The following is a 14,917-nucleotide window of genomic DNA, read 5'->3' on the forward strand; positions in this document are numbered from 1 at the left end:
TCAAAACAGGAAAAGACTGTGTATCTAAAAGCCCACTAGAAATAATTCATACAAAATCCAAGACATGTAAATAAATAACATATAGCTACAACATGATCTGCAGAGTTAAAAACGCTGCAGACACATTTAATTCAGTCTGAACCACTTCTGAGCAGGAGTGTAACTAGTTGTTTTAACAACAATCCAATTCGTATCTTTTGTGATTGACGATACGATTCATCGTTGATTTTGGTTTATTTTGAACGATCAGATTTGAGCTGATCTGATCTAAAATGGATCCAGAACATCTTCATCCAAAACTTCAACCAGTGAGACTCAGACAGAAATTCCTGCTACTGAACAGTGAAGTTTTCCAGATTCTTGGATTTCTTCCAGATCATCAAGTATAAATGAAATCTGTGTCCAAACAAACAAGTAAACTAGAATGAATGTCAAATCCATTCACATGTTAGTTTCCTAAAGTTCGCCACTGTTGTTTTTCCACATCCAAAGAATCCAAAGGGAACATTCTTAGAACATTCTAGACACTGGATGGTCACATGACTATATTCAAAGTCTTTCCACACATTGGACTGGAATGATGGATAATCAGTTTTTGTTGACATCACATGTATGTTGTCCACTGTGATGAACTTGGTTATTTTACCCTTATAGTAAAATAAACCTACTATGTCTCAATTCAAATGGTAATTGCCACTATCGGCATAATAGATTTACTTCCATTTGAAAGGATTTTATAAATGTATGGGTCAAATCAAATAACAAATTGCCTCAGACAGATTGATCTGGTTGGGTTATAGAAATAGAAATCGATTCAATTCAATTGACTAATCGTTACACCCATATTTCTAAATAATATAAACAAACAGCAAACATTAAGGAACATAACTCCGAAAAACTTGAATGCTTCCAAATTTTAAAAAAAGGTAAAATCACCCAAAATGGCAACAAAAATCTTTAACATGTTAAAGTATAGAATAATTTCAAAAAAACTATAGAAATTTAGAACAGCTAAACAACTGGCTTAAAAAGCGATCAGAGATCAAACATGGAGCTAAAAGCTGACTGAAAACTAATTCACATAAACATACTTGAAACAAAAAGAAGACAGAGTCACAAAATAGAAACTTTGCCTTAAAAAACCCTTTACAGCAATGTCAGCCTTCACAAATGATTCAGTTACTGAAACAGGGACATAGAGGGTGATGAGAAACAGACATGAAGATGTATCAAAAGCAATGAACTTCCTTAACCCTTGTGCTATCTTAGATGACCCCACCCTTCCATTGACGTGTTCTCCCTACCATGATAAAGGTGGATAAAGGTGGAAAGATTTCATGTAATCCATGGACACCAGTGAAGATCACAAATAATTGAAGAAAAAAGGTTCAGAGTACAGTCTAGTGGGTCTAGATGACCCAACTCCCAACGTTAAAGTGCCTAGGATAGCACAAGGGTTAAACATGGGGTTTGTAGTCTTTTTGCTCCTCTTTGGATCTGGCACAAGGAAGCTGTAAGCTGTGCCAGAGGCCGATTTGTTTATAATCCATCCATGGCTGTCTGCATTTCAGGAGGCGCCTCCTGGTCTGTGCTGCTGTCGCGGCCCCCCATGTTGTGTTTCTTTCTGCCTGTGTGCGACTGGGAGCCACTCAGAACCCCAAAAGAACTGCAGTTCCGCTGAACGGAGCTTATTTATTCTTCTGCTCAGATTTAACAATATTTGTTTAATATTCAATCATGTGAGGTGTTGCTCACTCCTCAGAATGCCAAGAGATGACGTGTGAAGACTCAACATACAAACTGCATTTACAAAGCTACTGTAAACAAATGGTGGAATAAAATGTGCTAGATGACAGATGAGTTTCAGAGCTCCTCCTCTGTGAGTCGGTCTAAACACTTTCCTCTGCTGGTGTCTTTGATATCAGTCAATACATCATTTCAGCCAGGACAAAGTTTTATCACTGCTTTCCATCCCATGTCTTTGAATTAGTACAAAGCTTTTTTAAAACAGAAGATTTTCCATCCATCTATTTTCTTCCAGGGCCACAGGGTTGCCAGAGCTTAACCTGGCTACTACTGGGCGAAGGCAGGGTACGCCCTGGACAGATGGCCAGTGTGTTGCAGGGCCACACAATCACACACCCATGCAGACTCTCAGTCATAGGGACACTTTTAGTGAGGTGAAAGTGTGTTAGGACCATCAGTTCAGCCTGCTTTCTTTGAACTCTTATAAATTAGAATGCAAACTAACTACTTATGAAATTTTGTTACAATGGGCTACTTTGCATTTCTTCATATAGAGCAGATTAAATATGATTTTTTTTTTTTAATAAAAATTAAGTGAATTTTTAATTTGAAAACCAGAAGAAAAAGTCTGTCTGGAAAAAAATAACTATGTGAAAACTGAGCTAATATGAAATGTTACATATTAGTCACTGAATGCTCCCTGTCAACTTCTAAATTTAAAGAATTTGGACAAGTTGTTGCCACATGTTTACAATGCAGCTTCTAAAATAATTTAGCCAATCACATTCAAGAACTGCTGTTCTTAGAAAGTCCTGGGGCCTGCATATTATTGATATAATGACAATAGCCTGCAGGCTGGCGGAAATGTGAACACAGGCCGGACTTTGGACATGCCAGATTTGGAGTAATAAATTAACCTATGAAGAATGTTTATGGACTGTGGGAATAAACCGGAGTGGCCAGGGAAAACCCACACAAGCAAGGGGAGAACATGCAAACATGCTCACAGGTCACATGACTGAAAATGATCAACCAAGTAAAGGACTGATTTACTGATTCCTATTAAAAAGAGCAAAAATTGCATACATGTAAATAAAGTACCCATACCTTTAATTAGGATGTGTGGGTAATCTACCAAGACTGATTCCACAGTCATCAGGCACGCTCAACCAGCTGTTGATGATAGTCTGGTGTAAGCACGAGACAGAAGCTGGTTTCTGGACACTCAGCCTGGATACCAAGGCCTAAGCAGCATATAGCAAGAAGAAGCAAGAGAGATGCATGCTGGGCAAGAGGAGTGGATTGAGCCACACAGAACAATGCAGGTGAAAAGCTGACATTGGAAAACAGGGGGGAACAGACAAAAACAATGTTTGCTTCTGGAATTCCAAAGTCTCTTTTTGTGTTGACGCCAACAATGACTGCAGACATTTAAGTTTAAAGTTGTGCCGCTTATCCCCTGCCTTCCAGAAATAGAAAACACAGACATAGAAACAGCAACTTCATCTTCGATAAATCACAACGCTACAAGAAATTCAGATCAATAAATGTCAAAGTGTGTCCACCTCTATTTCCAATAAATGGTGCATTTTTCTCATAAGGTTTTGTTTTATCTGAGCTTTTTTCTTTACTTGTCCTGAGATGCTGAGAGGTACATCAGATTTGTCAGCCCATCCATTGTGATGCTTGATCCGTGAAACCAAAAAGATATTTAATTTCATTCTTAGCCATAAAGGAAACATCCAACAGGTTTTTGTAGAGGTGAGACATTCAGAAGATGAATTCCAAACACAGGAGTCTCAATAAACAGCCTCAGATGAACTAGAATTCATCTGGCAATTTTAATAGATCTGGATTTTGTGAGGATTTTTGAACTGCGTCTGCTGGAATTCTGTTGTGCATAAAGTATGGTTTCTTTCCTTCCTCAGGGGAAGCAGTCGGAATCCAACTTTTCTTCCAGAATCAAACCTTTCTGCATACATGGATCAATTCCAAACATCACATGAAATTAACACTTTACATTTGATTTTAAATCTCCTCAGATCTTAAAAAAAAACTTTAAAAATATTCCCAGAAATAAGCAAGAAAGTTCGGTGTGCACAGTATTCTGCAACCTGTAAAGCAGATGGGCACCCAGGTCATTAGGGTCTCTATTTATCTCAATAAACCAGTTCCTTCCATATTTGAAGGTCTGATCTGCTTCAATTAATAATATTCTCTCTGATGGAAGCATCTGACTGAGAGGTAAACATAAAAAAATTGAGACTCAACACAACTGTGTGCTAATTGTGCATTTCTGCATCCTTGAGCTGGTTTTCGTGACCTCAGGATACGAGAATGTTTAGGCGCACTAAAACGTCCTTTTTTTGAGTAGCCGCATTAAAAGGAAAGTTGTTCAAACAGTCTTTAAGGAATGCAAATGTGGTGAGATGAGGCATTTCTTCAGCAAATAAGTCAGACTCTGATACGTGACACAGTGAGGCTATAAAGCACCCCCATCCCCATTCAGGTTTGGTAGAAAGTGCTGCATCAGAGAAGTTTTAGTTCATTCATTAAGCATCATATCCTGCTAAACTGTTTGTTCCTGCAGCCATTATTTGAACGGCTCTGAGACAACTTCTCTAAAGTATCACTTGCTCAGTTTGAGCCCAAATCAAAGATGTGCTTTTCCATTTATCAGCTTCTGAAAGTTGTCAAGAGTAGCAGATGAAGGTTGGGGAACATTTGAAAACTGCAGCAGGCTTATTTCCTTTCCCTCTAAATGGAGGGTCAATGTTGACTCTAGCTGTAGTTTCATGTTTTTACGGCTACTCTTCCTATTTTTTAAAATTACTTTTATTATAATTACTGTCCTTATTTATCACTATAAAAATACAAGGTAACCTTAATTTTGTGACATTAATATTTTGTACTTTGATGGTGAAAACAAAAATCTTTATGAGGACAAATTTGTGAATAAAAATATCTACAGTTATTAACTGATGGAAGCCACGAAAAAATGAGTAGTTTATTTGTTTTGATATGTCCAGTTCTATATGAAACTCAATGCCATACCTGACTTGAAACTGCTTTAAGACATTACTTCTTAATCAAACAATTAAACCAAACCGTCTGAAATAGTCGATTTTTATGGCTTAGTTCGATTAACTCTGCATTCTGCATCCATTGCTCTGGTCTGGATTTTATTGGAGCGTCCTGATTGGCTCGTGGCGCGTCTTAGCGCCAACACTGAAAACTAAGCGGAAGTGCCGATTTGTTGATACATACAGAACTCTTTAGCTGTAAATACATATATTTTAGTTAATTCAAATTGTGGTCTCCCTCCTGCTGTCATGGACGCGCAGTCCTACCACCCCGTGTCACCCGGAGTTGGCACAGAGGAGAATTTTTTGTCTCTCGACGACATTTTGCTGTCTCACCAGAGACACCCGGTCCGGACAGAGTGCGCCTTCCCCCGGCTCGGCTTCCTGGACCGCTCGAGCGACTCGGAGGACTTACCGGAGGTCAGAACCGTCATGGCGGCAGTTTCACCTAATCGGAGAAACAATTGTTCGGTGTTAGAAGGAATACAACAGTGCACTGAAATATCGTTATTTTAGTGTAAAACCGAAAACACGTCAAATTACAAAATGTTCACAAAAACTTTATCTTAGATTTGAAGCAAATGCTTGGAAAGTTAATGACAAGCAGCAACAACACATAAAGTCGAGCTTTGTGATGGAAATTCAAGACCAGAAATGTTTGTAAAGAGAAGAAGGATGTTGAACTTTAAACATCTTTAAAGACCCTCCAATAAAAGATGAGTTTTTGGTGTTTTAAACATGTTCCTGTGGCATTTATTTAATGATGGAGATGAAGAAAACTAAAGATTAATATAACATTTCTAAGTATTTTTTTATTCAAATTGTTGTAAATCAACAATCAGACTCAGAAGAATCATGTCTCCCAGGAGATTTGTATCTCCAGACAGAGGACGGGCTTTGGGACAGATGGAGGCGGCTTTTGAATGAACATTCCTGAGAAAAGGTGCAAAAAAATCATTTGAATGAGTGCTACCAGTCGACTTCAGACAAAATAAAGGCTGATGGGTATTCCAGTTTAAATTCATCTATGGCTAAATGTTGATGGCACGCATTAACCTAATCCTAACCCTTCTTCCGGGTCAGTTCAGCCAAGTATGAAGCACTGGCTGCACTGATTAAAAAAAAACTACAAGCGAACATGCACTTAGTAATAATCATAACAAGATTAAAAAGCCTGTTTAGAAAATCATCTCGCTCTCTGTCGAGGTTTCTTTAACAAGAAGTCCTCCAAGTTCTTCTTGTTTGCTGTGACGTCATCATTAGTCGCAGGCCACAGTGGCCTAATGATGACATCACACCATACAATGGTTTAGTAATCCGTGCGCACAGTTTATCAGATTTTTAATTTCTTTGTAACCACTGTCCCCTGGAGGGCTCAGTCTGAATCAGAAGCAGGGGAGTCTAGAAATGTGCTTATTTGTATCTTAGAAACTATGCTGTATGGGCTACAAGTTCCCTGCTCCGCTCCATTCTGATGCATGCACTTACGGACAAATAGATCCATGAACGTCTTTGATTTCCTGGTCTGAGCTGGAATCTGGATCTGAACTGTACGACTGGATAGCTCCAACATTGCTCATCATTTTTGTTGAACCTGTAATGTTAATTTGGGGGTGTGAGGGGCTGTAAGCTAGCGGGAGAGAGTAGGGACGATGGAAAATGGGAGTTGGTTCACTCTGCACCAACAGTCCTGCCCACAACTCAAACATCTGATGAACTACTGCCACTCTGCAGAAACCATGTCCTAGAAAACCACACAAGTATTTTGATTTTTTTCTAAAAATGCCATAATCATAATTAAAAAAAAACCTACTGGAAATGCTTTTACAATAAATCAAAATATTATCAGAGTGGGACATTAAGATAGCAGCGGCTAAAATATCTAAATATTTTAGTAAATGTAATGGCTGTAAATTCAACAAATGACCATTTTCACAGCTGCAATCATTTCAAACTGCAATCATTGGGATGTTTGCTTGAAAACATTTCATTTACACTAACAATTAGTCTCTGGACCATCATTTGCATCGACAATTTAGAAAAACCTAGAAAAATATTATTCACATAATAATTTTGTTTCATATTTCCTTTCTTCTGAGTCAGCATCTTTTCGATATGTTCCTGCTTTTTGTACATAATCCAAAAATCAACTACATCTTAAATTGCTATGCTGTAAAGGAGATTTTTTATTTAAAAAGCAAATCTATGTAACTAAAAGTAACTGAATTGAACCCAGATTCACTGTGAAATTCCAGTGGTAGAATAAGCAGGATTTGGAAAAAAGGCACCAGTATGGTTGTTTTAATGTCATGAGAGGATATTCAGCTATGGGGGGACAGACGGTTCACAGACTATTTATATCATTTTCTATGTCTTTCTTTGTCTCAGGGAACCAAAATGGAGCTTCCTCTGTGGCTGTCCAAAGGTCTGTATGAGAGGAAGAGGAGGGTGCTTTCTGTTGAACTTCCAAAGGTGTACAAAGAGGGCTGGAGGACGGTGTTCACCGCTGACCCCAACGTGGTAAACCTGCATAAGATGGGACCCTACTATTATGGTCTGGGATCACAAATGCTGCACTTTGACAGTCCAGAGAACCCGGACATCGCTCAGACACTGCTGCAGGTATGAAACTCAGAGCCAGCAGGAGATGATACACAAACACACACGCGGACTCATTTAACCCTTGTGCTATCTTAGATGACCCCCCCCTTACATTGATGTGTTCTCCCTACCATGACAAAGGTGGATGAAGGTGGAAAGATTTCATGTAATCCATGGACACCAGTGAAGATCACAAATCATTGAAGAAAAAAGGTTCAGAGCACTGTCTAGTGGGTCTAGATGACCCAACTCCCAATGTTAAAGTACCTAGGATAGAACAAGGGTTACACAAACTCAAAGGAATTGAAGTCTATTGGTTAAGGAGTGTTCTTGGGAACATTTGAGTATCCATCAGAAACGTATGTGTGAGTTCAGGCTCCGATGTTGGAGACATCGTCTGTCTCTCAGTCTTCACTCTGAGTCATCCCAAACTAAGGATGTCCAGAGTTCCAATCATGTGATCAGAAATGGGGCCCAATCACGTGATTTCAGATTCAATCAAGATTCGATGTTGTATCCCGATCAGGGATAACTTGAAATGACAGGTCTCCTTGAGTCCTCTGGACTTTAAGGTTTTGAACTGAAGACCAAGAGATCGGTCAAAGGCTTGATATCTGCATGTTTTCTAAATCAAATGACTCTGAATTTTATTGCGGCTAAAAAAAAAACCCTGATCTGGATATCTTAATCCCAAAAGGTTTCTTTTGGGTCCTGCTCATGAGTTGGTGCAGACCTCTGCAAAGTCCTTTCAGCCAATGCCAGCAGAGGGCGCAGTTGGACCAGAAACTGGACTGTGGGTTGAGTTCTTAGCTGTTACTGAACAGATTCACCTCAGTCTGCCAGAAAACAAACACAGACCTTCTCCTCAGGGGCACTGATGTTTATGGTTTGATTGAAAACCTCTGTGCAGAGGAATCCACTCAAGTTTCCAGGTGCAGGGTGAGAGTCTCCAACCATCCAGCGCTGACGTTTCCTCTTAAGAGTTGCATGTTAGACGTGGCTCCCAGCATCTTCTGTAGCCTTCATACTGCGTGTTCATCAGCTGCTTCTGCTGTCCTCCGTCTAGACCTTTATCGGCAGATTCAGGCGGGTCATGGATTCCTCCCAGAACGCCTACAATGAGGACACGTCTACTCTAGTGGAGCGTCTGGACTGTCTGGAGAAAGCCCTGTTCCGGTCGGGCCAGAGCGGTCTGAATGGCTTCCAGAGCTGGGAGAAGGGTCGCGCCTCTCAGCTGACCGCCTCCAGCCTGGTCATCAACTACCGCAAGAGGAAGATGGCAGACGTTCAGGCCTGAGCTCTGCTGACTTGTGCTGGACGCTGGACTCATGAGCACCAAGGGGTCTGCCAGGGATGAGATGAGGGTTCTGCTACGCCAATGTCTTTCTGGAGCTCATCCATGTGTGAAACTACAAACCATTACAGACGAGTTACCTTTGAATTCTGTTTTCATTTAAAGAATTGAAATGGAAAATGATTTAGCATCATTTTTTAGTACATGTTGACAAACTTATTTAAAAAAAGACACAATACCTAAATGCTTCTATTCCTTCACCTGTGTTCATTAAAAGGCAAAAAGGAGATTCTTTTGAGCTTTTCCCAATTTAAAAAGAAATAAAAAAAAATGTGAGCTTTGGAGATTAAATTTTATTTAAGGTATAAAATTAGGTTTTCTTTCTCTTTGTTTTGTGGATCTAACGGAGACGGCAGCTGTCAAACCAACAGCCCCCCATCGAAAATATGAAAATCTGTTTTATTTGAGTTTTTAACCAATTAGCTGAGAATAAACCATTAAGCCAATATCCTAAAAATACATACTAGGATTCTAAGAAAGTGTGTTATCTTACAAGTCAAGGTCAGAAAGAAATCTGCTTCTATTGCCCTGCAGTCTGTGGAGCTTAAGGACCTGAAATTAAATGTCTGTAAAGAACTACGGTACATTTTCAGACATTTGTGAATCTAAAGCAGCTCAGCTGAATCCAGCAGGAGGAGGTCACTTCTATTCACCAACTGTTGTGAGGAATGAGAATGACCTCCTGCCAGCCTCCAAATGCTGCTGAATAACAGCCCCTGGAGGCTTTTTTCCCCTCAGAAAGCAGCTTTAGGGGCTGTTTTGACCCTCAGACACCTCAAGCTTCAAACGTTTCCCACTCGACATATTTACATGATTTAATCTTTTGAGAGGTGATGAAACAGATTCATGTTGATCATGACAAATGGTTCATTTTGTGGATGAGGAGCTCCACAAACAAAACGTCGTCCTCCTGAGTTCATCTGTTTTTATTAAACGACTTAAATAATAAAGAGGTTCTGTTCTTTAAAGATTATTTCAAAATGAAAGTGCTTGAAAGGATGAGTCTGACTTTTTTCTGTATTGTTCAATGTTTTAATAAAACTACATTTAGTGATGATGTTGGGCTGTCTGCCGTTTGTTGGTGTAGTTGGGACGTTTTAACCGCTGTCCCCCACCCCCCAGAAGGACAGGAGGAAGTCTTTATTTTGGCCTCTCCAAACCATCTGGAGCTTTGTAATTACGTGACATATTTTATTGCTCGTCCTTTGCTGATAGCTTGATGCATTTTTATTTTTTGTAGTCTTTGATGCTAAATCATATTTGTTGTATTCCTTTTCAAGCGAAATGCTGAAGCATGGTTTGCTCTTCTCCTTGGGTTTCTGCAGCATTTCGTGTGCATGGAGATGAGCTCTACAGCCTTTTGGGTGAGTTTCATTATGATGGGGAGCATGTTAGGAGGAGACTGTGCAGCTCCCTGTACTTGGGCACTTGTAAGTGGTTTGGCATCAGGTCAAGTTTTCTTCTTAGGGGGGGGGGGGGGGGGGGTCAAAGGGAAGGCATTCATCATCAACCTTTAAAGTGGGTGAGAAAACTACTTCTGAAATCTGGTTGGAAACGCTGATTTGTTTGTACAGGATCCTTAAAGTCGCACTCAGATCATCTTTTGATCCGTTTTCAAAGTGATCCCAGTGCTCTTTTAATCATAAATTATGCTGTTTTTAGACAATAAAAAAAAAGTGCAATATTTTCTAGGACAAAACTTTTGCAGTAGTTCACTTTGACTTGTAGGCAGGGTTGTTGGCTTGGAGTTGCCCCGCCCCCATGTCCTCTTCCAGTTGCAGGGCAGAGCAAAAATAAGTGACCTCTTTTTCAGGCGGCATTTTTTCGTCTGCTCCTTATTCAGAACAATTTGAATAAAGACACACTCTGCAATGCAATTTTAAACTTAATTTTATTTATTTTATTATTTTATTATTTATTTAAATTTGTCCTCCTCCATGAGAAAATCTGCCAAGAAAAGACATCTAAAACACCCTTTTCATTATAATTGGTCTTTACCAGAAGATAAACACTTAAAGATATTGTTTAGGAAGGAATGATTTGGTGTTAGATATTCAATAAGGTAAAACAAAGTTACATCAGCCAACTCTTAAAAAATACAAAAGTATAACTTATTGATTTAAAGTCTTGCATCATTCAACCATAAACTTATTTTAAAAGTTCACACGCAGCAGATATATTGGTAAATATTTTTAACTTAAAAGATACTTCATTTTAAATACAGGCTGAATAGTTCAGTTAGCTTGGTGCAGGACTGTCACACAGGAAACCTGAATTTTCTTCCCAGGGCGTGCAAAGAGCCAAAATACAGTGTGGGTCCTTGGGCACAACCCTTCACACTGCTGCCTATCTGGGTCTTCCTGAAAATAAAGGGTTGTGTTAAGAAGGAATCCGGCGTAAAAATCTGCCAAACCACCTGTGCAAATCAGTGAAAGCTGATTCACTGTGGCAACCCCTAAAGCGGGGTGTCAAACTCATTTTGGTTCGGGGGCCACATTCAACTCGTCTGATCTCAAGTGGGCCGGACCAGTAGCGTAAAGGCAAAATAAAGCTTTATTCTTGTTTTTTTACCCAATTGGAAAACATGCCTCAACCAACATGGTAGCCTGATAATTTATTATTACACATTCATTCACAGAGGCCAATGAATCTTAAATAAAATTAATTTCACTTTAAAAAATATTGGTTTGTTCAATTTTATAGAGACTGAATATTTTAAATCTGACACTGAAGCAATCCTGATAATAAATTCAAGAGGGGCTACAGAAAAAAATGAAACATCTTCCTAAAATGTAAACGTCCAAACAATGACGAAATAACACTAAATTAAAATTGCAAACATTTGTGAACATAAGAGTTTGGAGTTAACCTCCTTTCTCTTCTGGAACTTCACCCGTCCATAGATATCAGGATTCAAATTCTGTGCAGAAACACATTTACTGTCATTCAAGTCTGCAAAACACAATGAAATGTCCATTATTATTATTCATTATTATAAGAATCTTTTCCTGGTTTCTGCCTGAATTTTGTGGCGACACCTGCCTTCTTCCTGACCTTTGATGCAGCGCCATCAGTGACCAAAATTACGTCATGTGACCAGTTCACTTCAACATCGTCCAGCACAGTAACTAAAGAGCTGACTATATCATCAGTTGTTGTTGTGTCCATCAACTCCAGAAACTCCAGAGTGACGTCTCTTCAACACGTTTAATAAATATGCACAGCTGTACATATCTTTGATGTTGGTGCTTTCATCAATAGTGACTGAAAATACAATAAATGACTGGATTCCTTCATATGGCTGCCCATGTTTCCTCAGAGATGTTGAATCTGATCGTAATTCTTGACTTGGCTTTTCTTTGATTTTTCTTAACTGCAAATGGTGAAACTTTTTCTTTGTGGAGAGTCTCATAGTGGTGCTGAATGTTATATTCCTGGAGAACCTGTTGATGACATACAAAGCATGCAGGTTTGCATTCAGCTCCGTGAACAAATAAAAGGCTTTCCATTTCCCTGGAAAGCTCAGGACTTTACTTCAACCTTTTTTTTCTTTTTGACAACATTTTGGTCATTAGGGTGTCACTACTGATCATACTTCAGTGATGAAGCTCACAGGGAACCAAACTACTGTCTACACAGACACAGAGCTGTTAGGTTTCGTCACATGCAGAGTTATGTTGTTTCACCTGTTAAGCTTTTCCTTTGCGCCCCCTAGTTGTGGAATTGCGCATTTCGGTTATTTCTTTAAAAAATCATAACTCGCCACAGGAATGGACTAGAAACTTGCTTTCTTTTTTAAACATACTTATGGTTTTTACTTTTCATGTGTGGGCCGGACTATCCGGCCCGCGGGCCGTATGTTTGACACCCCTGCCCTAAAGGGACAATGTGAACAACGACAACAGTTTTCTCTAAGATGCTATTTGCTGAGAGGTAGAAAGGTTTTTTCTTTTTAAATTGTTTTAATATTTTTTTGAGTAAACAAGCTCAAAAAGCAGATTGTTTACAAAGAAGCTGATTTCATCTGCTACCCACAAAGGGTACCACATCTGCCTCAACTTTCTCCTCTGCATCCTCATCCTTCACTCAAACATTCCTCATTACCTCCCTCTCTACATTCATGAACCTCCTTTTTGATCTTCCTCTAGTCCTCTTTCCTCCAACTTCAGCATCCTTTTACCAACATCATCACTTTTCCTCCTCTTAACATGTCTAAACCATCTGCGTCCCTGCATTTATCTCTAGAACATCTACCATGATTTGTTCCTCTGATGGATTCATTCCTGGTCCATCCTAATCTCTCCTAAAGAGAACCTCAACATCTTCATCTCTGTTACCTCAAGCTCTGCCTCCTGACTCTGCATCAGAGTTTCTGAACCAACCACATGGCTGCTCTCACCACCGTCTTCTACACCTTTCCTTTCATCTTTAGTCACACCTGAAACCTTTTTTATTTTATTTTTTAACTTGTCCTGTCCAACAGCTGGGCAAACAGATGAGAGCTGAAGGCCTCTTGTGTTGGACATATTTTACTTTAACAACAGGGATTCTGAATTTTCTGACAAACCAGAGGTATGTCTGAATAAACCCCTTTTGTAATCAAGGCCAAACTTTATTCATTTTAATCATATTTGAGGATTTTTTGTGATGGAAAGGGAAAGAAGGGAAGAAGAGAGAGGGATGTTAGAGAGGGGGGATAGGAGGGTGATTAGGGGGGGGGGGTGTTAAACCATGAAGCAGCATAAAGCAACAAGTTGCTGGATGTTTATCAATACAGTCCGGTTCAAATGTAATACAAAAATAGAAGGGGCGGGGCCTGTCCACACAGACACTCAAATGTTATAAACACACCTGTTGGCTGCAAAGATGTCCACATGTCAACATGCACACTATACCGAGAGTGTTCACACACGCATACTTATGCCTTCAGACCAACTAGTGTGAAATATTTCATTCAATCACGCAAAGTGTTTGTGCAAAGGTGAGCTAACACCTGTGCTCAATTGAGTGTTTATGTTCTTCTAAAATGGATGATGGAATGTAAAAAGAAGGAGGGGGAGGGACCAGCCATCCCCACACAAAGACCCCCGCCGCAGCAGGTGCGGCAGCCGGAACCCCCCCAACGCCACTCGGCAGTAGGCAGAGAACAACCGCCCCCCCGGGTGACCACATCCGCCACCCAGGCCAGGGCCAGCAGGACCGTCACCGGGGCCCCCAGAGCCAGAGAGCAGGGAGGCATGGGGGGGACAGAGAGCACAGCTCCAGCCCAACCAGGAGAGCAGCCCCCGGCGCGCACAGGGAGGGCCCAATGCGGGGCCCCGCCCCAGAGGAGCGCCCACAACCCCGGACGAGCACCTCATCACCACCCAGGAGTTCTGGGCATCTCTCGCACAGTTGGAAATTTGGCGAGGCCCAGCACTCAGGGGCAAGGACCAGAACCCACACCACAGGGACACGGACACCCCCGGCTCAGGTGTGATATGATCCCCGGCTCTTGGCCTTGCCAGAGAGCTCAGGGATCCCTCTCCCTGCGTGGAGAGAGCACTGCCGGGCCCAGAAAACCAGCACCCAGGGGACAAGGCCACCGTTGCCAAGGGCCCAATTCCCCCAACCAGGGATGGGGTAGGGGACAGATGGTCCAAGGCCCCACCTTCCTTGCGAAATGCGTGTGTGTTTGTGAGGGTGTGTGTGTGCATGTATGTGTGTATATGTTGGAATGTATATTTGGAGGAGTAAAGGGTGTGTGTACTAAGGGGGTGCAGTTAAAATTGGACTTGGGGCCACTCCCATGTAAACCCCCCACCCCCTCACCCTATTATGAGATTGTATGAGGAAGGGGGTAAGTCAGGGACAGCTGATAAACTGTCCCCCGGTGGTCAAACCGCCGTCCCCCAGCCCCCCCCCCCCCCCCCCCCCCCCCAGCATAGGGCCCAGGTCCCCCCAGCTCAGGGGTCCCATCCCCCGAGCCGCCGACACCCAAGGCCCCACACCACCCACCCCACAGAGAAAGAGAGGAGCCAGGAAGCGCCGCCCCCTCCGGAGCAAGCCCAGGCCCCCGCCCCCGGCGCCACCCCGGGGAGAGCTCTGGTCAGGCCTCGACGGGACCAAGGCAGCCAACAAGCCGGGGCAACCG

At 41.4% G+C, this 14,917-nt stretch overlaps 1 protein-coding gene across 1 annotated transcript; it reads left to right on the forward strand.

The window, feature by feature from the left end:
- Positions 1-4,948: 4,948 nt before the first annotated feature.
- On the forward strand, positions 4,949-9,838 carry gins3 (GINS complex subunit 3). The gene is made up of 3 exons (XM_004086216.5): positions 4,949-5,249; positions 7,218-7,451; positions 8,497-9,838. Exons 1-3 carry the CDS (start codon positions 5,079-5,081, stop codon positions 8,725-8,727), a joined length of 636 nt encoding a protein of 211 aa, XP_004086264.1. The 5' UTR covers positions 4,949-5,078; the 3' UTR covers positions 8,728-9,838.
- The last annotated feature ends 5,079 nt before the right edge of the window (positions 9,839-14,917 follow it).

This window comes from Oryzias latipes, chromosome 6 (genome assembly GCF_053564925.1).
Source record: "Oryzias latipes strain Hd-rR chromosome 6, Olatipes_Hd-rR_3.1".
In the NCBI taxonomy this organism is placed as follows: Eukaryota; Metazoa; Chordata; class Actinopteri; order Beloniformes; family Adrianichthyidae; genus Oryzias; species Oryzias latipes.